Below are 25,475 nucleotides of genomic sequence, written 5' to 3'. Positions count from 1 at the left end.
TTTCTAGTCATATTCGAGTTGAAATTCTCAATCCTAACCTTACATATTTAATTTTCATGTCGTATCGTGTCAACCCGTTTATTTAAACAAGTTGAAATATCTTACCCAAATCCATTTATTTCATGTCGGGTTTCGTGTCGTGTCAATTTTTATCACATCTAATTGTAATTGGAATGTTTGGGTGTCCGTTGCCCGTTTAACATTTTGTAATTTTTGTTTCTTTTTATTGTTTCTTTTTCTTTTTGCCATAGTTTGTTTTTATAAAATTTCTATCGTTTAAAAAATATTATTATTATTATATGTATTCTTACGATTAATTCTTTAAAAATGATGTATTTGTTGCATTATCATTTGCACCTAAATCATGAAGTTAAGAATCGACGATTTTTGAAACACTAATTAGAAAAAACGAAAAAAAAAAAACAAATAAAATCAATAATCACCCACCCTCTACTTCAAGTCTCCAATCCGGTCCATCAATTCCACATATTATGTATTAGTTGTGAGATCCGTATATTATACGGGTTGATTAAAACAAAATGTTAAGTACGAACGATTAAATAGAAATTTTATTTGAATTTGAAATTGAAATAAATGAAAATTATGAGAAAAAAACATGCAAAAAATAAATAAACTAAAATTATGTGTTTAGTGTGTAGTAAACGGGTTAATTATAACAAAATGATAAACACAAAGGGACTAATTTTGTGAAAGAATGATATGTAACAAAGTCATTTTCATTTATTAAGGTAAGATTTATACCGAAATTTTACCAAGTTTTTGTAGTTGGGTTGTTCAATGATTGTTTATAATTTTGTTGCCTAACTTAATAAAGATAACAAAATTATGAGTCTCTGGAATATAATATGCTCTCAGTTAATAGAGACGACTTTTAGCAAATATCGACAAAAAAAGTCAGTAACATATGTTTGGAAGAAAATTTGACAACCCAAGTGGTTACATTGACGGAAGAGTCGTCAGAATTGTTTTATAAGTAGTGTCAATACAATCCATTTTTAAAAAAATCAATGCATCATATCTCATAAGTTAAACTATAGTTAAGAACAACGACGTTGGAAAAATATGTTCTATTGTTACAATTAATTGTGTAGTATAACAGGGTCCTTAAATAGAACATTACATACAAATTGCTCTAACATAAAGTATAAAGCAACAACTTACCAATTTTACTTGGATTCATATGGAAGATACTTTCGACATCGAAGAACCAGTCTTAAGGTACTTTTCAATGTTTAATTCACACTTCAAAGACTCTTCAAAGTCAACTCTTATAAACCACAAGCATTTCCACGTGGCACCAACCCACAACACCCATTCGGCCGCCATTGTTCACCACCTCCATTCACACTGTCCAATTTCAGGAACCCCACCACAACGCAACAAACAACAACGAAGACACCCACCAACTGGAATCCCAATAAACCATTTTGAATACACTCAACAAATCACAAAGTAAAAGTTTCATCTGAAAGAATTGAATCAATTTGGTGAAATCGGAAATCCCCTTTTTTCCTTCTTCTCCCTCTAGATTCATCAAATTTCAAATTTCGAGACCCCTGCTGCAGATATTCAGACAAGTAAGATGTCAATTTACAAAGCGAATTTCTTTGATCCTCAATCAGCGGCGGAGACGGCGGTGTCGGTAATTGGGTACGGCTACGACCTCACTTCCGATATCCGGTTAACCGGTTGTAAACCCGGTCCATCCGGGTCACCTCTAATCGAACTCGACGGAACCCTAACTAAAGATCTAGTAATTCCCGGCGGCGTCGTTGTCCCCAATGTTTCCCCGTCGATTAAGTGCGATAAAGGTGAACGTACCAGGTTCCATTCCGATGTTCTTTCCTTCAATCACGTAAGTTCACCTCACACTTTGACTTCCAATTTCCATTTTCCAATTTCAAGCCTAATAATTTTCTAATCTTATGTATGTATGTATATCAGATGTCGGAGCAATTCAATCACGAATTATCACTATCGGGAAAGATACCTTCAGGGTTCTTCAATTCAATGTTCGGTTACAAAGGATGTTGGCAAAAAGACGCTCCGATTACAAAGAATCTAGCATTTGACGGCTGGTTTATTACATTGTACAACATCGAATTAGCAAAATCCCAGATTTCCTTGTCTGAGAAAGTGAAGCAAGAAGTGCCTTCTTCATGGGATCCCACTGCTCTCGCTGAGTATGACATTTTTTGATCTTTTGCCCTATCTTGAAAATCTTGATATTTTAATGTTTTTTAAAGAATTATGTTGTTAAAACTTAAACTTAAACGGACTATGAAAATGGTTATGTTGTCAGGTTTATAGATAAATATGGTACTCATATTGTTGTCGGGGTAAAGATGGGGGGTAAAGATGTAATTTACCTAAAGCAGCTACAAAGTTCCAATTTAGAGCCCACTGAAGTGCAGAATTTGTTAAAGAAATTAGCGGATGATGAATTGTCTGAAGATGTATATGAAGGTTCGGTTTCGGGCTCAAAGCAAAAGGTATGTTGACTAAATTATATAAAGTGTAGAAAATTAGAATTTTTTTCTTGTGTAAAAAGCTCTAAGCTGGCCCACAGGATGACCTAAACAATTATGTAAGGTCTAAATCACGTACAGACGTAGGCGTAAGAAGCTCAATCCACATTGGAATTGAAACTCAGAAAGATATCACCTTGAAACCAAATGTGTTAAATTCTATTCCTTTGTAAAGTAAATTGATTTGACATGGGTTTCGGTCAAAATATAAAAATCAAATTGTATTCTTACTAAAATCGTGGTGTGATGTAGGATGCACGATCTGTAGCTTGGGATCTCCCTCCAATACTCGCGAATTCTCTACGACAATCTGTTGTTTCCCAATCCAAGAACGATGTAAGCAATTAATTCCTCGTCCCCTTTTCCTGGCACAAAATATTTGAATTTTGTCTCATTGACGTCAGTGTCACAGACCATGTCCAATGCATGCTAAACACAGTACAACTTGTTCTGTTATGACATTTGACTGTTTTGTTTAGGATCTACTCAGCATTCATGTACGTCGCGGAGGTATTGACCAAGGTCAAAGCCACAAAAGCTGGCTTTCAACCGTATCACAATCCCCTAATGTCATTTCTATGTCATTTATTCCAATTGTCGCGCTTTTAAGTGGGGTCCGTGGTAGTGGGTTTTTAAGCCATGCGATTAATCTCTACCTTCGATGTGAGTGTTTACTTCTGTTTTTCCTTGATATATATGGGTTCAAAAATTGGAATATTTATTGTCAAAAAAGTATATGGGAATTTCTTAAAAACATATTTTATAATTCATACACAGATAAACCACCAATTGAGGAGCTTGATCAATTTCTCGAGTTCCAGTTACCACGACAGTGGGCCCCAGCATATGGCGATCTTCCACTCGCCTCTCGACGCAAGAAAAACCCATCACCATCACTTCAGTTCACTTTCTTGGGTCCTCGGCTTTATGTCAACACTGTAAAGGTAAAATCTTGCCAAGAAATAACAACATACTTTCATTCATTTATTTATTATATTTATAGCACTCGATTTTCATTTCTTCATCGTGGTTTTAAAAAATCTACCAATTATAACAATGCCATCAAAATACAAAACAATTTTCATTGCTATAATTGGGGTACGTTTTTCAAAGTATATTGTCTTAATAATAAAAATAAACTTAAAAGTATATAATAATTTATCTATTTACAGGTGGATTCAGAAAATAGGCCCGTGACAGGTGTGCGATTATACCTTGAAGGACAAAAAAGCGACCGGTTAGCCATCCATCTACAACATTTATCATCCGCCCCAAAAACACTCGAACTGTCAGACGATTACACCTACAAACCAACCGACGAGCCAATCGGAAAAGGCTACTTAGAGCCCGTAAAATGGAGCATTTTCTCCCACGTATGCACGGTCCCCGTTGAATACAGTGGGACCCGCATCGATGACTCAGCATCCATAGTCACAAAAGCATGGTTTGAAGTCAAAGGCTTAGGTATGAAAAAAGTCCTCTTTTTAAGGCTCGGATACTCTATGGTAGGGTCCGCAAGGATCCGAAGGTCAGAATGGGATGGACCATCGATGCATTCTAGGAAATCGGGGTTGATGTCAACATTGATGAGTACACCGTTTAGTATAGGGCTCAATGCGCCTGATCAGAAGCCCGTAAAGGTGGATTTGAATTCGGCTATTTATCCGGGTGGCCCGCCTTTGAGAGCACCGAAAATGTCGTATTTTGTTGATACTAGGGAAATGGTGAGGGGCCCGGAAGATCCGCCAGGGTATTGGGTGGTCACCGGAGCTAAACTGTGTGTCGAGGGTGGAAGGATTAGAGTCAAAGTTAAGTATTCTTTGTTGACGATAATGTCCGAGGATTCGTTGTTTATGTGAACAAAAGAAAATGTATAGCATTGTTGTATTGTTATCGATTACCAATTGTACATTTTTTTGGTAATTTTTTATTCATAGCTACGATTATAGAGGTTCAAATTTTATCGCGGTTTAAATTTTAATGCAACAAATAACGTGTTTTTGTTTATTATCATCAATATAATATTTACTGCTATAACGGAGTAAAATTTTTATATTACAATATCTTAATAAGAAAAAAATGGAAATAACTATATTGTTAATATAAATAAATGGAATTAAAATGTTATAACGGGAGTTTTGCAAAAAAAAAGAAAAAAAAAAAAAAAAAAAAAAAAAAATTATTCTTCCAACAACCCTTAATGAGATGGAAATCAGGTATCCATCGACATCAGAGTTTCACCAATAATCTCCACAACTACAATTTCCGTCTCGGAAATGGTGAAATCGGTTGATGTCTCTAACAATAATCTCTCTCATTACAACTTTACTAACAAACTTCAAAAAAGTATGACAATCTATGCAAACCCTAAGATTCTTTTTAACCCTAATCGGAGCTCTTGGAGGAGTAGCAATGAGCCCAAAAGCAACCGCAAGTTTCTCACTATGGTACAACAAAAGCACCTCCTTTTCACTTCTTGCAACATTATGAAGATCGTTTTCCAAAACCGGAACATACCCTTCTTCACGAATCAAATCCATCAACTCCCCAAGTTTTTTAAATATTTCTTCACTCATAAAATGACTTCTATCCCCTACTATGAAAGTGTATACCCTATCTTTAACTTCAATCCAACTCATCCCGGGCTCTTTCTTGACCTTACTATCTTTCATCAACCTCCTTGTATCCGCAACCTCTTCCCATAAACCAACCGATGCGTATATATTCGCAAGAAGAGAACGGGTGCCCGATTTTTCCGGTTCAAGAACAAGAAGCTCTCGGGCAGCCCGTTGACCAAGGTCAACGTTTTTATGAGTTCTTGCAGCACCAAGAACCGCCCCCCAAACCGAAGCATTAGCCTCAAATGGCATCCGACTTAACAAATCCATCGCCTCATCTAACTTTCCCGAACGCCCAAGAATATCAATCATGCACGCGTAATGTTCTTGTGTCGGTTTAATTCCGAAAACGCCCTCCATTGTTTCGAAGTATGTTTTCGCTTGAGTTACCAACCCCGCATGGTTGCAAGCAGATAGGACGCTAGCTAGAGTCACGTTGTTAGGGGCAATTCCGTCTTTTAACATTTTGTCAAAAAGCGAAAGTGCTTCTTTCCCGTATCCATGTTGGGCAAGTCCACCAATCATAGCGGACCATGAGACAATACCCTTTTCGGGAACTTCAAAAAAAGCACGACTAGCATCATCTATACTTCCACATCTAGCATACATGTTTACAAGAGAATTCGAGGTATGAACATCGGATAAAAGACCGGATTTTAAGGTATGAACATGGATTTGTTTACCTTGTTCATAAGCAGATAAAATAGCCGAAGCATTTAAAAGAGAGCTACAAATGTAAGAATCGGGCTTAAGTTCCAAATCTTGCATTTTTAAGTAAAGTTTTATAGCTTCTTCACCTTGTCCCGATTGAGCATAAGCAGATATCATAGACGTAAAAGTCGCCAAGTCAGCGATATCCGATTCGTCAAATACCATCTTTGCCCTTTCCACATAACCACATTTTGAATAAGAATCGATCAGACTGTTTAGGACAAAAGGGTCGGATTGGAATCCGGTTTTTAAAGAAAGCACATGGATTTGTTCACTAACATATACATTTTGCAAACTAGCAGAAGAATTGAGGATTGGAAGTAAAGTGGCTTCATTAAATCCGATTCTATCCCTATCTTTAGAAAAAAGAGATAGAGCTTCAATGTCATTTCCATTTTGTGAGTGTCCAGATAACAAAGCGTTTAATGCAATCAACTCTTTTTGTGGCATCATATCATATACCCTTTGGGCATCATCCATTTCACCACATTTTGAATATATATCGATAAGCCCAGAACAAAGATGTGGATCCAATTCTATTTCTGACTTTATAAGAATAGAATGGAATTGTTTGCCTAAATCTTGGAGACCTAATCCAGAACAAGCTTTAAGAACACTAGAAAAAGTGAACATATTTGGTGTGATTCTTGACCTTTTCATCTTCAAAAATAACTCCAAACCTAGATTGAAGTATTCATGAAGAACACATCCAGCAATGATTGCATTCCATGAGACTATATCAGGGTTAGGAATGTGGTCAAAGACTGTTTTAGCATCTTCAAAGTCTCCAACTTTTGAGTACATATCAGCAAGTGCATTACAAGAAAAGGGATCAGAAGTATACCCAAGTTTGATTAAATACCCATGAATTTTCCTCCCTTGGGTTATATCTTGTAAACCTGTGCACACATTGATTATAGTTGATAAACTATACTCATCTGGGATTAATCCAGTAATAATCATATCTTGAAATAAATCAATTGCTTCTTTAAAGAAATGAACATTTGAGTAACAAGAAAACAATGCATTCCAAGAAACTATGTTCCTGTCTGGAATCTGATCAAAAAGCTTCCTTGAGTCCAAAAAATCACCACATTTTGCGTATAAACCAACCAATGCGTTGGCAACAAAAACATCATTTTCAAAACCAGTCACCACAACAATTCCATGTATCTGTTTCCCCCCAATGATATCCTTCTTCATTGAGCAAGCTTTGAGGACACTAGGGAATGTAAACTCGTTACACCTAATACCCAACGAGTGCATCTCTGTAAAAGCCAAAAGAGCCTCTTGACTGAGACCATTTTGGGTATACCCTGATATCAAAGCAGACCAAGCAACTAAATCTGGTTCAGGACTTTCGTCGAGCAACTTGCGTGCACTCCTGAAAACCCGACACTTTGAATACAAATTGATTAAATGATTCCTGTGTTTTGGATCATTCTCCAATCCGATTTTGATCAGGTGGGTATGGATTTGTAGACCTGGATTAAGCGACTTGGTTTGACAGCATTGAGATAAGAGTTTAGAGTAGGAAATCGAGGTGGGTGTCCATTCAGCATCGTGGGTGACATTTAAGGTAGTTGTAGTTTGTGGATTATCGGTGATTATGGCCAGAGCTTGGATGCGTCTAGCGGAGAAGATGGATTTGTAGAGTTGAATTTGTGGTTGAAGAGGATTGTGGAGGGAAAATAATCGCCGAAGATACATGGGTCGGATTCGGATCCCATATAATAAACGTTAAAATCACAAGGTGTTGTGTCGAGGGAAAAAACACAAGTCTCATATACATACATATACACTTTAACCCCTCTAACTTTGAAAGTAAATTCAAATGGGATCCTTTAGTTATTGTGAATGCCTTCATTTTTCTATCTTTTGATTTAAATAAAAAAGTTGATACAAATGTAAGACACCTATTATAATTTGGTGTAAAACTAACTTTATCTTTTAAGGTTAAGGTGGTGTTTACAATCAAAACTACATGGTGTCCGATCGAATTATACTATATTTTAAGATTAAGGTGGTGTTTACAACCAAATTTATTTTTTTATGGGTTAGTAATAGACATAAGAATCATAGTATGAATTTGTGTTGGTTGGTTTCCTAACACGTTAGTTATTTGTTCTATGTGACTTGTAGTGCTAGCTTCTTTTAGTTTTTTTTTTTTAATATATATTATATCGCTCCGAAAAAAAGAATTGGATTAAAAGTTCTGTTTTTAAAGTTCTCTACAAAAAAGAAAAGGTTAGGTTATACTTTTATGCATTTTACCTCAAATATACTATATTATATTTTTTGAGATAATTTAAATGAGAAAACATTGGATAATTTATAGTCAAATAGCTCTGTCACTCCATCATTGTTAAATTAGGAGAATACTTTTTGTAACAACCATCAATAATTTATTCCAAACTCTTCATTTATTTATTTATTGTCTACAAATTATACAAAAATATTCACAATTCCATTCCCTTGAAATTGAATTCCAACCTCTGATAAACTCATCTCTACATTTGCACGTTACCAAACACATCCCAAGAAACTGCAAAATGGACAAACAACAAACAGAAGTTCAGAATTAAAACTTTAATGTCCTCTGTGTTATGATTAATGCCAAAATGCTAAAAACAAAATCAACGCTCTATTCACGTGATTTTGAGAATGAACATTGAATGAATGAATAAACTGTTAGAAAGGTATTTCCATCATTCATCAATGATATGATTAATGCCAAATCAGTACAGAAATATCCACAAATCCATTAAGTAGAAAATTAGATTAGAAATTCCAATAAGAAAACTAATATCAAAATGTTAAAAACAACAAAAACCAGACTCTATCAAAGATCCGATGTTCATCGAGTCGATCTTAAGCTTCATAGGGACTTGATTTCGTTGAACAGTTTGAGAAACAAAATCAACTCAATTTTGAGAAATAATCAATTAAATAGCAGTCAATTGTTAAAAGAAACGTCTTTATCAATTATCATTAAATCAAATCAGAAACTATTTAAGATCTGATCTTCATCGAGTTTAATCTTAAGCCTCATACGCACCCAAATTTTATCGAATGATAACTAAACCGATTTAATACGATTGTTGTGAAGTAATCAATTAAATATCATCAAACTGTTAAAAAAATCTCTCGATCAATCATCAATAATGATCACTAAATCGATTTAATACGATTCAAACAGAATTTCGTAAGTTTTACCTGAGCGATCGAATGGAGGTTTGACGAGCAAGAGCATGAAACATGAAATTGGCGCCATGAAAGAACATCACGATTCCCGTGCACCCGAGAACAAAGAACTCAACGACCGCCATCACTGTCTTTTCTTTTCTTTTTCTGTGGAGTGAAATTCAATCAAAGGATTGCGGAAGTTCGGTAGGCTTTTTATAAAGAGAAAAATAAATAATTAAATATATATATATGTTTTTAAGAAAATTAAAAAGAAAGCGTTCATGACAGAAGCTATCCGTTGTGTTAAGTGACAGAAATCGGTGGTATGCTGGGCCACCCCACGGAATTTCTACTTTATAATTTAAGAAAAAAAACGGTGTTGCTCTTATCTTCAAACAAATAAATATGTGATCTATTTTTATGTGTTTTATAGTTTTATTTAGTTTGAGCTAAGAAAAATAGTTAAAATATTAATAAGATATTTACAAGTTCTGTTTACATGGTGGATATTAAACAAAATTTAGATAAGCATGGGTACTACATGTCTAGATATCTAAACATAAGTTCTTCGGTTCCGAAGTATGATATCAACTAATTTGAGAGCAATCAAAAGGTTAAAAAGTGATGATCAAACATAAAACATTGGGTAACCATGTGATCTATTTTAGTGTATAAAATGGAACACAATTTAAATAATATTTTAATAAGTTAATATCCAATACCATTATATTTAAGGTTAATATCATAGTAGTCTCATATAAGATCAAAGGTTGATGGTATTGAAGTTTTTTTTTTGTTTTTTTTTTAATTATTTTTTATTGTTGCTTCTTAAACTCCGTTAGTTCACATGACATTTCAAATAAGATCAAAGGTTGATGGTGTTGAAGTTTTTTTTTTTTTTTATTATTATTTTTTATTGTTAGCTTCTTAAACTTTCAATTTTTGGGATGAATAGAAAAAAAAATCCTACCTTAAATAAAGAACTTTTTATTATATATCATCTTCTCATTCATTTGAACACATAGTATTTTCTAGAATTATTGAATTTTTTAATTTTCATTTGTCATTTTATTGTATTTTTCATTTTATTAAATTAAAATTTCATGTATATATATATATATATATATATATATATATATATATATATATATATGTATGTATATATATATATATATATATATACACTTATTAAAAAATGTTTATAAATGTAATGTATTCAATACATTAAACCCTCATTAATTTTATAATTGAAACTTTTTCTCAATTTTCTTATAAATTCAAAGTTTTCAAGTTGTTAAATTTTCATATTGATTTTTTTTTAAATAAACTTTTATAACACATAAGTTTCACACCTAATAATAAATAAATAAAGGGATCATCACAATTCATTGGTGGACTGGCATTCACATAACATTTCAACAACGAAAAGACAAAAACTACTATGTAATCCAATAAAACTCAATCACAAAAGGTTTAACCCTAAATAATAATAATAATAATAATAATAATAATAATAATAATAATAATAATAAAACAACGTGCAATACATACAAACTCATCCAGAATATATCATGCTAAATACATACGGTCAACTAAAAACAATAACGGTGAATAACAAAAACACAATAATGAGATGAATAATGAAATAAAGAGGAAATCGTCTCTCTCTCTTTATATATATATATATATATATATATATATATATATATATATATATATATATATATATATATATATATATATATATATATATATATATATATATGTGTGTGTGTGTGTGTGTGTGTGAGATCGGTTGAGAACTCATAATTTCCCGAGAACTAAAACTGGAATGTTCGACAAATGTAATCAATTATGGGCATGATCGTCATCTAACCAATCTCATTTAATGCTTAATTATTTTGTGTTATTTAATATATTAATATAAATGTCTAAATATTTACATCATAAATCAAAATTTCAAATTTTTTTAAGTATGTTTTTTTCGTTTTTTTAAAGAAAATACAGATTTTTTAATTTTTTATAAAAAACATGAATTTTTGAAAAAAAAAATGAAAAAAAAATATTTTTTTTAAAAAAACTGTAATTTAAAAAAAACCTGTATTTTTTTTTCTCAAAAAAAACGTATTTTTAAATTAAAAAACTGCAATTTTTTGAAAAAATTGCAAGTTTTTTAAAGAAAGTTATATTTAAAAAAAAAAACTGCATTATAAAAATCTGCAATTATTTCAAAAAAAAACTGTATTTTTTTTAAATAAATTTTTAGGTGCATATATGCATATATTTTTTCAAATGCATATATGTATATTTCTTATACTATAATATTCGTAAGTAAATCACAAAAAATCTCATTTTTATTAATTAATATAAAAGTTTTTTATTCGATACAAAATTTTATATAAAAAAATAAAAAATGCTACAAATTTCAAATCGTTTTCATGTCTTCATGTCAATATTTCCTTACTTTCTTCAATTTATCAATTTTCACATCTTGAATATTCACCACAATTTCTTCCAAATCTACAAGAAAATTACAAAAATAATAATTGATGCAAAAATACTCACAAAAATACACATGTGATTTTCATGTGATTAACATATGAATCAAATGCGAATCACATACGATTCCCATATGAATCACATTTACATGTGAATTATATGTAAATCAAATGTAAATTACATGTGATTTTCATGTGATTAACATATTAATGTGTGCCTATATACATAATTCATATGTAATTCACTTGTGATTTACATGTGAATCACATATCATTCATATATGATTTACATGTGATTAATATGTGAATCACGTGAGATTTACATACCTGAACAAAAGATTCAAAAATTATAATGCAATTAATTTGTTTAATGCACACAGAAGATATGATCTAATTCAATAATGTTCATCAAGTCTCTTACCATTGAGGCACAAATGGAGCCATCCAGATTGAACCCCAAATCAATATATATAACAAAAACATATATGTGGTTTAAGATTTCAGATCATAAGGTAAAAAAGAAGCACATGTTGATTCAAATGAAGCCAATTATTAAGCAGGTGCAGAGAAATCCAATTACAAAAACATCATCTAGATTAACAGGAGCACGACCTTTCCACCAACAAGTATGTAGTATCCAAGTGTACATGGTTGAATGCCCGTTTTCCTATGATATTTGATCTCTGATCAACTAATAACTCTTATCATTTTTGCCTCTAGTATGTAAACCTGAAGAGAAATACTACCTCAAACAGGTGATCTAAGAAAAAGTGGGATAAAGAACCAGTTAATATGAGCAAGAAACATTGGTTCAAGGTAAGGGGGATCTGCACCAAAGCATCATAAACAGTAAAAATATTGTAAGAGCTTGTTGCATTTTAAGGCACAAAAACATTTGGAACTAGACTGTTGTAATATATGATGAAAACAATAGTCGATAAAGTGAAAACGAGAATACAAGTTAGAGCAAATGTTACTTGATATATTCCAATTTTTGCAAAAGAATGATCTCCATGTGATGTCACTTCTTCTGAGCTCAAAAGAACCCAAAACCCTTTGAGGCATTTCATCGAACAGGTGATGAGCGGAACAAAGAGATCTCCACTCTCGCGAAAATCAATGGTTTTGATTCAAAGAGCATTCTATGTCAAATAACATTGGAAGAATATAATTAAACTGAAGTAAATCAAATTATCAACATTTCAATTTAACAGATCGAGGTCATGAAAACGATGTTGCTCTTATCTTCAAAAAATAAATATGTGATCTATTTTTATATGTTCTTTTATAGTTTTATTTAGTTTGAGCAAAGAAAAATAGTTAAAATATTAATAAGATATTTACAAGTTCTGTTTACATGATGAATATTAAACAAAATTTAGATAAGCATGGGTACTACATATCTAGATATCTAAATATAAGTTCTTCAGTTCCAAATTATTATATCAATTGATTTGAGAATCAAAAGGTTAAAAAGTGATGATCAAACATAAAACATTGGGTAACCATGTGATCTATTTTAGTGTATAAAATCGAACACAATTTAAATAATATTTTAATATGTTAATATCCAATACCATTATATTCAAGGTTAATATCATAGTAGTCTCAAATAAGATCAAAGTTGATGGTATTAAAGTTTTTTTCTTTTTATTATTTTATTATTTTTATTAATTTTTATTGTCGCTCTTAAACTTTCAATTTTTGGGTTAAATAAGCAAATATTAAAAAATAAAATAAAAAAAATAGAATAAAAAATGAAGCGATCATCACATTTCCTAGATGAATGGCATCGACGTGTCATTTTAATAACGGAAAGACAAAACTACTATGTAATCCAATAAAACTCAATCAGAAAAGGTTTAACCTTAAATAATAATAAAAACATTGTGCAATACAAACAAACTCATCCGGAATATATCACACTAAATACATACAATCAATTAAAAACACTAACGGTGAATAACAAAAACACAATAATGAGATGAATAATTTAATAAATAGGAAATCGTGTGTATATATATATATATATATATATATATATATATATATATATATATATATATATATATATATATATATATATATATATATATATATATATATATATATATATATATATATATAGTTAGGTTAATGTAATATAACCTAATTTTGTGAGACCGTGAGATGCAATTATAGTTATTCATTTGGTAGATAAAACAAAAAACATTTTTAAAATGCAAACTAATTGAAATTTTTCAAAAAAAAAATTCAAATATTATTTTCGTAAAAAAATAAAAAATATATAAAAAAGTAAAAAAAAATACATTTTTTTACATATTTTAGTAGAATATTCTACATATCTGAGAAATCTAGAATAATATTTAACATTTTAAAAATCACATTAGAATATTTACAGTGTAATATTCTATTGGAATATTTTACGTATTTTTCAAAAAAAAAAAAAAAACGGTAATTTTTTTATTTTTTATTTTTATTTTTTTAGGTAATTAAAGTTCCGAAAATAATAATTAAAAAAAGAATTTTTGTATTTTTCCTTTTATTTTGCATTTTAAAATTATTTTTAAAGTTAGTCTGACGGTCTCACAAAATTACCATATCGTGTGAATCATATCAACTGAAATCTATATATTCCACATTATATTATTTTGGAAAGGTTATAAAATTAGTTGTGAAATTGGAATAATTAAGGAAATTAAGGAAATAAACTACTTTGTATAATTTATGCTTAAATTTAATAGGTTCACTATACCTTATATAAATGAAATGAAAATGAAAAAAATAAGAAAAATGATAAATGGGAAAGAAAAAACTCTAAAAGTTTAAAAATCACATCTACTCTCCAATACAGGAAATATACCCCTAAACCCCCCTCAAAACCCCCTCGTTCTCGTTCACACTTCACAGACCCCTCGAAACTCACAAGTTTACAGTCGTTCACAACGAGTTGCGATCCTTTTACGATCTCCCACACCCGACGACCATCCTCCGACCTCCGGTGCCTGCAAATCTCTCCAACAGTTAGTGTTTTTGGAACTTGTGCCCCTTTCGCACCGGTATGTCAAAACGCTACTCTCATTGATTTCCTTTCCTATTTCCCTTATATATATATATATATATATATATATATATATATATATATATATATATATATATATATATATATATATATATATATATATATATATTGCTATTGGTGTGAGAATTTACATTGTCTATCCCACATTCTTAAGAAAATAAACTAAATCACTGTAAAACTTTCATTTCATTTTTGTTATGTGGCGACAATTTTATTAGCGGAAATATCGTCTTAAGTGCTTTTTGCAAAAAAAAAAAAAAAAAAAAAAAAAAAAAAGAACTGCAGCTAGTTCTAGGGTTTATAAATTTTTCATTGATAATTAGAGAACATTTTGATGTTGAGGTTTTGAAAAAAAAACATTTACGTTGGTTGATTCATTTGATATATTTGTTACATGACATAATGTTATTCACTTGCAGCATGTTTGACTAAGTTATTGTAAACTAACTAATATTATATGTGTAAATGTAGGTAAGATTTTATTGGTTTGTACATGATAAAGTTATACCTACGATGACATCAAAATCAAAGAGAAAAGAACAAGAGAGGAATTAGTTGGAAGTCCCATATGATGTAATGGCTAATATTTTACAGAGAGTTGGTGCTTTTGACATACTTGAAAATGTTGGTGATTTTGATCATCAATGTTATTTAGGTGTAATGAGATTACTTTGTGTTGACCAAAAATGATCTTGATAAATATTAAACAAGTAAGGAAGGTGTGGAGTACACACTTGTTTAAGTTTTGATCAAGTTTCAAAGTACACTGTCATTTAGGGGCGAAGCCCCTGAACGAACGGAGGTCCGGGAGCAGCGCCCCTGGGAGCGGGGTCCAAGGGGCGGCAGCCCCTGGCGGGGTCCAAGGGGCAGAGCCCCTGGCTGGGATCGATGTATCCCTTTTTATGACAGTTTTTATGGTTTTATGACAGTTTAAAACTGTCATATGATAGTTTAAAACTGTCATATGACACTTTTTAGACAAAGATATTAAAGTTGGTTTTGGTCTCATTTTCTGGTACATACGAAAAGATCATCAAACATTCTTGGTTCTTGTCTCTCTAAGTCTTATCCAATTGAGGATTTGGGAGTACCACCAAATACTTCGATTTGAAAGTGATAATCACAATTCTCAGAATTTCCAAGCCTTTCTACACCCAAATTTCTAACAGAAAATGCCCAAAAGTTTTACACAAGTTGGCGTACAATCTGCAAGGACATTGTGATGTAGAGAGTTATACGTCTTGATTATCCATATCTTTTGCGTCAATATTGATTCTTCAAACCATTATGGGAGATATGTAATCATGTTGTGGATAGAAGCCAAGACCATTTAGTTAATATTACCATTATTGGATTTGCTGATAATGAGCTTCTTGAGTATGTTGCTAATAGGTATGTTATGTATCTAAGCTTCTTATGATTGTACATGTTTTACCGAATATGGAAGATTTAGGGTTTTTAATTACTTAACAGTTCAAGCAAGGTAAGACGTCTTGAAATCTCATGTTGCTATGAGGATCCATATGAAAGTTGGATTGAAGCTTTGAAGAAATTTCCATTATTAGAGGAGCTCAGTATCTACCTAACAGATATCCTAAAAGAAGCTATTAAAACTTAAGGGATTTTTTGTCCCATCTTAAAAACACTGAAACTTAATGACAATCCATTGAGAAAATGTGAGTTCCCAAGGGTTGCTGATGAGAGAGCAATAGCAATTGGAGAGAACTTACGTGAGTTAAGGCACCTTGAACTCATTGGAGACAACGTGTCGAATATTGGGTTGGAGGTGATTCTTAATGGATGTCGCCACCTTGAATCACTTGACCCGCGTGCATGCTTTTACCTTGATTTGAGGGAGATCCAGATCCAATTGCGAAAAAAAATGTATGGACAAGAATATTGAATGTGTAAAACTGCCCAAAGATTCTCTTAACGGATGCATATATAGGGAGTTTTTATACGACGATGATGAATGTATCAAGACTTTATTTGGGTTTCTTGACGATGATGACGATTTACCAAACATGGAGGAGTTAAGGAAGACATTGGCTTCCTTGTCCATGCTTGAATAATCTTTTTGGTTGTGTTAGAGTATAAATATTTATGGTATGTGCAAGTCAACAAGCACCAACTTTTTTGTTATGTTTTTCCAAGAACCAACTTTTAAGTAATCAATGTATGATACTGGTAACGTTTTACATGTTTTTTTTTCTTCATAAAACCAAGTATCAAGTCAATATTTGCAATGGAATGAGTAATTTTTATAAAGAAAAATTACATCTTTTAGTCTATAAATTCACTACAATATATTGATAACTTTCGTTTTGGTCGATCCGTAAGTTTTATTCATCTTGTATGTGATGGGATAATTTGCATATTCACAAACCAATAAAAATGGCAATTAACTTTATGTTAGGTAAAATATTGTATTGAACCATAATGACCAATACATATACTCTTTATATATTAAATATACAGTCTAGTAATAACTATAGTAATATTGTTTCAGAGGGAGATGTGCAAGCTATAATAGTAAAGATAACTTTCGAATATAGACCATCCATATTATCATGAGAAAGATTCACATAATATTATACTTATTCTAGTAAAATCCTTTTATTGCATTATTATGATAATGATAGTTGTAACATCTCATTTGGTTATACTAAGTTATATATAATTGGGGAATGTTCGGACGGATGTCTATTATTCGTGGTTGCTAGTAAGTTTATATAGCATAAATGATAATCAAATGGGAGATGATATTTCCATCAATGTTTTTGATCTATTTAGATAGAAATAAAGTGTATTGACTTTTATATTTTTCATTTTAATTGAAAAAAAAAAGAATCATGATGATGATGGTATAAAAGTTAAAAATACTTTTTCTTTAAGTAGATTGATCAAAAACACAAGTGAAAATATCACATTCCCAAGGCCAGAAGGAGTTGATGTCGAAGAGGGCTTGGTAAGGGTGTGGTGGCAAGGAAAAGGCCAAGGTGGAAGCTATGTAAGCAAGAAAGAGGCTGAGTTGGAAGGAGTTGGTTGGGGCTGTCACAAGTTGTGGTTGTCACACACCATTCTGTCTACTTGGTAATGGAATGCCGAAGAGAAAGAAAGAAGATGATGGTTGTTACCGTCACACACCATTCTCTCTACTTGGTAATACGGAATAAAACTCCATTTTACTAAACTTTTCTCATCTTAAATGAACCTCTAAGGATACAAACAAACAGACTAGTTTCAATTGCAACAAAACAACACCAATGTGATTTGTATGACCAATATAATCAACCCAAAAATAATAAGTAATCAATTAATATGAGACATCGAAAATTTAGCATGGTACCTCTCAAGAAAAAGACAGAATAAAACCACGGGGCTACTAGAACCACTTGAGATCCACTCACAAATATTTAAGCCATGCAAAGTCTTTTTTTGATGTACTAGTGACATACAATAAAACATCAAACACTAAAGGTGCGTTTGGTTGTGGAAAATTTTCCAGTTTTCTAGGAAAATTTTCCGAGAAAAACGGAAATTTTGAAAACGCGTTTGGTTCGTTTAGTTTTCCAAAGTTTTCTAAGAAAATGAAAATTTTCAGTTTTCCAAATTCTATGTAATTAGAAAAGTGATTTTTACAGTTTTCCAAAGTTTTCCAAATTTTTAAGATGGAAAATGAAAACTCCACTCGTTTCAACCAAACACGTTTTCATTGAAAATTGAAAATGGAAACTCAACCCTATTTTCTTAAAACATTTTCATAGAAAATGAAAACAGTTTTTCACAACCAAACGCACCCTAAGTGTTTTGAATCAAATAAGCAAAGACAAAGAGAAATATCACCAAAATTGGGGTTGTAGTCCAACAACAAACTCAAACTGACGCAACAATTCCCAAGGCTCCCGGACATATATGGAGAAACCCACTAGAAGATATGTTGGTATAGATGTTATGAAGCCACTGTCTGAAAATCAAAGAAAACGAATTGTTGAATCTTCAAAAAATTATGAATCACTTCATGGATATCCAAAAATACAAAAATTAAAGAAACACTTATTTTCTCTCTTTTTCTGATTGTTGGAAACTAGGTGTGAACCCCATGTATTACATGGGTGTATTTAAAACAGTTAAATATGTATAAACATTTGAGAAATTTGAATTTATATGAAAAATAAGAAAAATATTGAATTATTAAAATTAAAGTGTTTTTTTTCTCTTTTAAATTTAAACAAATCATTTAGATAAATTAATCAAAGCAAATTAATGAGATTTTTTATTTTAAGATTTTGAAGTTATAAGGAAAGTTTATTAATGAAATTGATATGCATTTATTATTAAATTTAAATACCATATGAAATTTAATAAAATAGGAAAACCACAAAATTACATATGGAATAAAAATTAATTGAAAATAACCACAAAATAACATGTGGCAAAATGAATGAGAGTATGACAAGTGGCAAAAAAAACCTTCATTTATTAGAGAAGAACTTACACAAACACTGTAAATGAAAATAAGTTGAACAGGCTTAAAGTCTTTGGGCTTACGCATTAGCCCTTCCTTATGGGTTAAAACCATAATCAACCCAACACGCATTCCCAAAGCCTAATAAATTGGATTGTAAAATTGAGAAAATGGGTAAGTATTATGTGGGCTGGATGCAAGTTTTATACAATTGATATAATTTTAATAATCGTATATCTGTAATCAGTATATCACAAGCTTAATTATTTTAACAGAATGATTCTTTTATAAATTAAAAAATAGTTGAATTGAATCGTACAAAGAATGATTCTTTTATAAATTAAAAAATAGTTGAATTGAATCGTACAAAGCTTTTGGGCTCTATATTTGGGAGAGGAACGAGGATGGGCCTTTAGTGGGCTGAATGCAAATATTATACGACTGATATAATTTTAATAATAGTATATCACAAGCTTAATTATTTTAACAGAATGGTTCTTAATGAATTAATACATAGTTTTTAACATTTTACAAAGATAAAATAAACAGGAAAGTAATAACACACATTTCCATATCTATACCAATAGACATGAACAAAATGACCAATCTCGAAAGTCTTGTGAAAAGACGGCATTGGCTCAACATTGTCAGGTCCGAAAAAAAAAACCGGATTGTTCCAAGACGGTCATAGAAAAGACCAGACTATTCTGAAACTAACGCGGGACTGGTACAAGACCGATCGAACTGGTCTCAAAGTGATCGGAACCGAAAGTTTATATACATATGAATTTTGTGTTAATTACATATTTTTTTAATTGCACATTACCTAACTTCTTTTATTTTATCATTTTTATTGAATCTTAATGTATCATTTTGGTGTTAGTCACATATTTGTGAACGGAAAAACTCGAACCCAAGATAACAAAGTCAACCCGAAATGACCCCGAAGCCGAATCGAAATAGTTACACGCAAAGACCGTGAGACTGGAATGAAAAAAGATCGAGTCGTTCCGATACCAGTCTTAAAAAGACCAGACTACTTCTAGGTCGACCTGTGATCGCTCGAATCTCTACAAAATATATACAATTTAAGAGTATGAAGCTTTTGGGCTTTATGATTTTGTCATGGATGTATATTTTTGGAACAATGTTAATGGGTTTGTGCTAAGATTATAACGTATCTAATTTGTAAAAGTTTTCCATATGATTTAATATAAAAATAACTTTGATTACCGAATCAAATAATGTTTTGTAACCTATCATATTCAGTCTCACTATTAATACAATTATAATTTAGAACTAATAAGCAATTAGATCAATCGGAATGGAAAGTTATTGTTTTTTCTTTGTAATTTTTATATATGATTAAAAACCTCATCTTCCACCATCTTGCTAGTTTTTGAATAAATTTTGTTGCTAAAAAAATGATAGAAACCTCATGAACCAACATAGCTGTTACTAATAACTTTGAATATTTATTAACAATCAAAACAATAAACTTGATGTATATCTTGTTTGTAAATATGATGCGTTGTATTCTAACATTCTATAATGAAATGAAACGTAGATAGCATAAAGTGTCTAAGTATCATTTGAAGCCCAAAAGGGGTTTGATAATACAAAGAATAATGTAGATAATACATTGTTAGAAATCTTGTCATCGAGTGTTTGTGCACCTCTATCTTGGGCTAAGATTTTTTCCAAATGATCGTCAGTTACTCCTCAATTATTTTCTCATCTTTCACCAAAACAAATACCCTCTCAGTTGAAAGATCATTGGATTTCCATGAGGTTATGGATGGAATGAGAACACGTCCTAGATTCTTGACAATTTTATCAAAGAAAAGGGAGTTCCATAGGTGTAAAGAGAGTCCAATTTTTTTTACCTAGTCAATTATTTCAAAATTAGGGACATACCATCCCAAACCTTCAGTCATTTTAAACCAATTACATCGTATTGTTTAACCTTCACACAAAAAATAATGGCACTTATATATGGAACATGTGAAATTTAGGACACTCAACTTGGCAAGACAAGTTTGATTATGTTCAACTTCTCCTCCAATGCCAAAACGTTCTTGACTTTTACAAAACTGATAAATGCGGGTTCAAGTCTTTTCCTTTTCAAAAACCTTTTTAAGCGAGGACAAGTTATATTATGTTCATGAAATACACACATTTGTGTGCTAAGTGCTTGGTTTGGATGAAAGTTGTGAGTCGTTCCCTTTAAAATATATATATTTTTTTCATACGACAAAATGTAAGTAAATACTTATATTTTCGACCAACTAGCTCAAGAGTTATAATAGATTGCACTTGATTTCTTTAGCATTTATAAATTGTTAAATAAGATATAAAAGTGGGACCATTGAAATTTTGAAAGAACCAATATTCTGTTTTATATTATATTATACGCCATCATTTTTAAATAATTAGTCATATTACATTGGTTGATGAGTTTTTTTAATTTTTTTTTTTTTAATATAAGCATCTTACATAAAATTTTGAAAGCACCAATAAATATAGCAGGTGTCTTACACACACTGCGGCTTAAACATCGGATGTTGTCTCAATCATTTAGTCATTTTTGTTTCCTTCCTTATGCTCATTTCGCTTTCATTTTTTTGCCACTGCTACACCACCGTTTCCATTACCAATCTATTTCTTTTATATGCACTTGCTATGTTCATAGAATTACATATTTGATTTATGCAACATCCGAATCCTCGAGGTATGAAATTTTAAGTAAGTTATGAGTTTGAGTGGGTCACGACATGAGGGAAGTATCGTCACGACGTGACATGACCGGTAGAGACGTGAGCCTCATTTAAGTGTCATGACATGACACTATGATGGTCACGATATGACATCTGATCAGGAGCAACCCCTAATTTTTAGACTTGGATCTTATTTAAAGAAAGTGATGGGCTAAGATTTCTACACCCTCAGACTCCATCACCTCCTAAACCCTCTTGAAGAAACCCTAATCATTCTCCTCCATTTTTGAGTTCATCTTGGTGTTCTTGGTGGTTTTTTGAAGAAAGAAGAAGGCTTTTATGGTGAAAGGAGCATCTTGCCCAGCTTTGAAACTTCATTTGGTCATCTCTAGACATTTTTAAGTGTTCAAGATCTAAACTTTATGGTTTTAGGTTGCTAGATCTAGGGTGGTCCCATTTTCTTCAAATATGAGCTAGTATGGGTGGAATGATTCCATAAAGTTGGCAACTTTATGTATCCTTGAGGTCCTTTGAAGGTGATATGCCTTGGATCTGGAGTTTGGTGTAGTTTTGAATCCATGCAAGGGATTTTGGTCCAATATTCACCATTTTAATCTATCTTGAGTTCAAGACATGCATTGAACATGCATGTCTATAAAGCACCGATCTTTAGAAGGTTTTTAGGGTAAGAAAGCCCTCTGAGAAGTTAGGATGAATGACTTAATGGATAAGGGACTTAATACATTAATTTGTCCTAGTACGGTTCTTACAACGTGACCACATGGGTGTCATGACGTGATAATGAGGATTCATTGATTGTTTTGGCAGACGTAATCATGATGTGATGCGACGTGACGATATATTTGAATGAGTCTGAGTTGGATCATAATTAAGTTTGTGATCGGGTCGAGTACATGTTCCCACGACGTGACCATGGGTTGGTCACGATGTGAGGGTCAACTGATGGTGATGTTGGTTGTTGACTTTGACCCTATCATTTGACTTGTTGACATAGGTTGACTTTTGGTCAAATTGTCAGTTCTAGAATATAGGCTAAGATGGGACTTTGGTTGATTCGATAAGTGAATTGCAGCACTTGTTTCGTGACATTGGGTTGTCGTTTGTCTGAAATCATGAGAAAGGTGAGTCTTCTTGATGGGTTATGAGCATTTGACTTGTTGACATGGGTTGACTTTTGGTCAAATTGCCAGTTCTAGAATATAGACTAAGATGGGACTTTGGTTGATTCGATAAGTGAATTGCAGCACTTGTTTCGTAACATTGAGTTGTGGTTTGTCTGACATCATGAGAAAGGTGAGTCTTCTTGATGGGTTATGAGCATTACAACATTCTTATGTACACATGCAACCCTAATTGCTTTGGATCTAAGTTTTTCTCCATTGAACATGCAAATACAAAATCTAAAGCAATAACCCTAGATCTAGCATATATAATTTTGAAATTGACATATATATATATATATATATATATATATATATATATATATACATATATATATATATATATATATATATATATATATATTAGGGTTAGGAGATTACCTCACTTGTTGTATTGTAAAAACAAGACAATCCTTGAAGTCCTTGAGTCTTGAAAGCTTAGTGCCCCAAGTGTTGCACCTCTAATGGAGTCGCAAACACCCAATGCAAAGAATGAATTAGGAGAGAGGTGAAAATCGGCTACTCTAGGGTTTCATAAAGCTTAGGGCCGAAATTCCTTATGGAGTGGTTCTATATATAGTTGTGGCTGCTAGGGTTTTCAAATGGAAACCCTAATTCCTTACTTAAGGCTTAAGCAGCCCATGGAACCCTTCTTTAGAGCCCTTGGATGAAATCTATAGGGCATCCCTATAGGATTCCATCCACTCCACTCTATGGAGTCCATCATCCCAGTTTTGCAACTATCAATGATTTGCAAAACCAGTCCTTTCATTATTTATCAGTTCCTTTAATCCCAAAATTAATACTATATTAATTTCTGATTAATTACCAATTAAAATATGATTTCCAAATAATATATTAATCTTATAATATATTAATAGAATCATTCTGAGTACCAATTTATTATTCATATAATAAATCCTACTCTCTTTCCACTTGTCATCCTGTCAAGTTGCATGAGTGAAGGAAACCCAAAAGGACCATGCTCATAATCAAATCAAGTACATACCAAATATAGTTATGGGCTTAGACACCTAATCCAACAGTCTCCCACTTGGATAAGTCTAATAATTATTATTTTAAGTATGACTTCAGAATCTGATTTGCAGTCTAGCTTTCAAAAGTCGTTGTCGAACTCTAATCTTATCAGTAACGCGTCCTTAGATAGTGGATCAGATATTCCTCCGTTCTACAAGATATAGTATGGACATGAGACATGGATTATAATCATTCTCTATGTCCAATGTTTGTTTACTGACTTTCCGATTTATGACGACTGAAAACAGACTACAATTGAACACATCAACTTAGTCCAGGCTTGTCCAAGTGCTTAGGTTGTCATCACTAAATCATCGAGGGGCCCACATATATCGCTTTTATCCCATTAATGGTAAAAGGAATGGATAAACTTCGACTCATATGCTTGTGCTATTTACTCATCAAATAACACACAACAATACGTCTTATAACATCAAGTTACTGATGCATTTTTGTATTATCAATGCACGACCGACTTGTAAACAACAACTATATGTCTTTATTTAAAGAATATAAGATATCATCTTCTCACAACCATTCGTGATAAAATCCATGAATTGATTCAAGTGAGCGTGGGTTTAATCCAATACTAAAATCTTATTTCAGGAGTACTCATGAACACTGCAGCAAACTTGTGCTATGTCTAAGCACTTAGACAATCCACAATCGGATTCATGATAGTCTTACCTCATTACTTACTTCCAAAGTATGATTGACGGTGGATGTTTGAATAATATTATTATTCGGGAAGAAAAACATGCCAAGTGAAACACAAAAATAACCTAATCTAAAATGGCCTCAAAACTTTTGAATATAAATAAAACACTTATTATTTAATCATCATATTATTTAGACCTTACTCATTGTATAATGTTTCGATTAATCAACTCAATACTTGAATTAAAACAATAGTCATTCCATGCTTCAAGGATGCACACTATGTTTATCTATGGTCCTTCCTTTATGACACATTTTCAATGATGCTCATTTCACAATTCATTAATCCTTATTGTTAAGAATGCAAAGTTCTTACAGCTACTAGAATCTTGTTAGATCTAAGCTTACATTTAACGTTCCCTTTTATAATGTCAAAGCACCAAAGTCATAAAGATGTTGCCAATGATTTTACAAAACATTCCACTGGAGATTTGTTACAGACCAATTCCATGGAGATGAAGTCTTACATTCAAGGTACATTCCTTGAACATCCTTCTTGCATAAAAGTTTCTAAGTTACACATAAATTCTTAATAATCAACTCCCATTATGGAAACATTTCCATAATTCACATATAACTATCCATTCCAAATAGAATCCTATCTATTCATAATTATATTAATATGGTTCATCCATTCATATACTTATAACTGCCCCAAGCAACCAATATTTGGTAAACCTTAGATTATCCTTGACAGTTGTTTAATAATT

General features: G+C 31.7%; 1 protein-coding gene, 1 long non-coding RNA gene and 1 pseudogene across 2 annotated transcripts; 1 reads left to right on the top strand and 2 right to left on the bottom strand.

Annotated features, from left to right (window-relative positions):
• Window positions 1-1,330: 1,330 nt before the first annotated feature.
• On the top strand, window positions 1,331-4,483 carry NSL1 (MAC/Perforin domain-containing protein). The gene is made up of 7 exons (XM_078965209.1): window positions 1,331-1,876; window positions 1,966-2,204; window positions 2,324-2,513; window positions 2,802-2,885; window positions 3,029-3,212; window positions 3,327-3,493; window positions 3,722-4,483. Exons 1-7 carry the CDS (start codon window positions 1,604-1,606, stop codon window positions 4,406-4,408), a joined length of 1,824 nt encoding a protein of 607 aa, XP_078821335.1. The 5' UTR covers window positions 1,331-1,603; the 3' UTR covers window positions 4,409-4,483.
• A 160-nt stretch (window positions 4,484-4,643) lies between these two features.
• Window positions 4,644-7,639, bottom strand: LOC145006120 (pentatricopeptide repeat-containing protein At4g14850 pseudogene; annotated as a pseudogene).
• A 621-nt stretch (window positions 7,640-8,260) lies between these two features.
• On the bottom strand, window positions 8,261-9,424 carry LOC145006122 (uncharacterized). Its single transcript, XR_013662800.1, has 2 exons — window positions 9,095-9,424; window positions 8,261-8,423 (listed from the first exon to the last, which is right to left on the bottom strand). It is a non-coding gene; the product is annotated as an uncharacterized LOC145006122 (long non-coding RNA).
• Window positions 9,425-25,475: the final 16,051 nt, after the last annotated feature.

This window comes from Lactuca saligna, chromosome 7, assembly GCF_052625555.1.
Source record: "Lactuca saligna cultivar CGN05327 chromosome 7, ASM5262555v1, whole genome shotgun sequence".
Taxonomy (NCBI): Eukaryota; Viridiplantae; Streptophyta; class Magnoliopsida; order Asterales; family Asteraceae; genus Lactuca; species Lactuca saligna.
The sequence above is the reverse complement of the archived record's forward strand: the minus strand, read 5'-3'. Positions and strand labels throughout refer to the sequence as shown.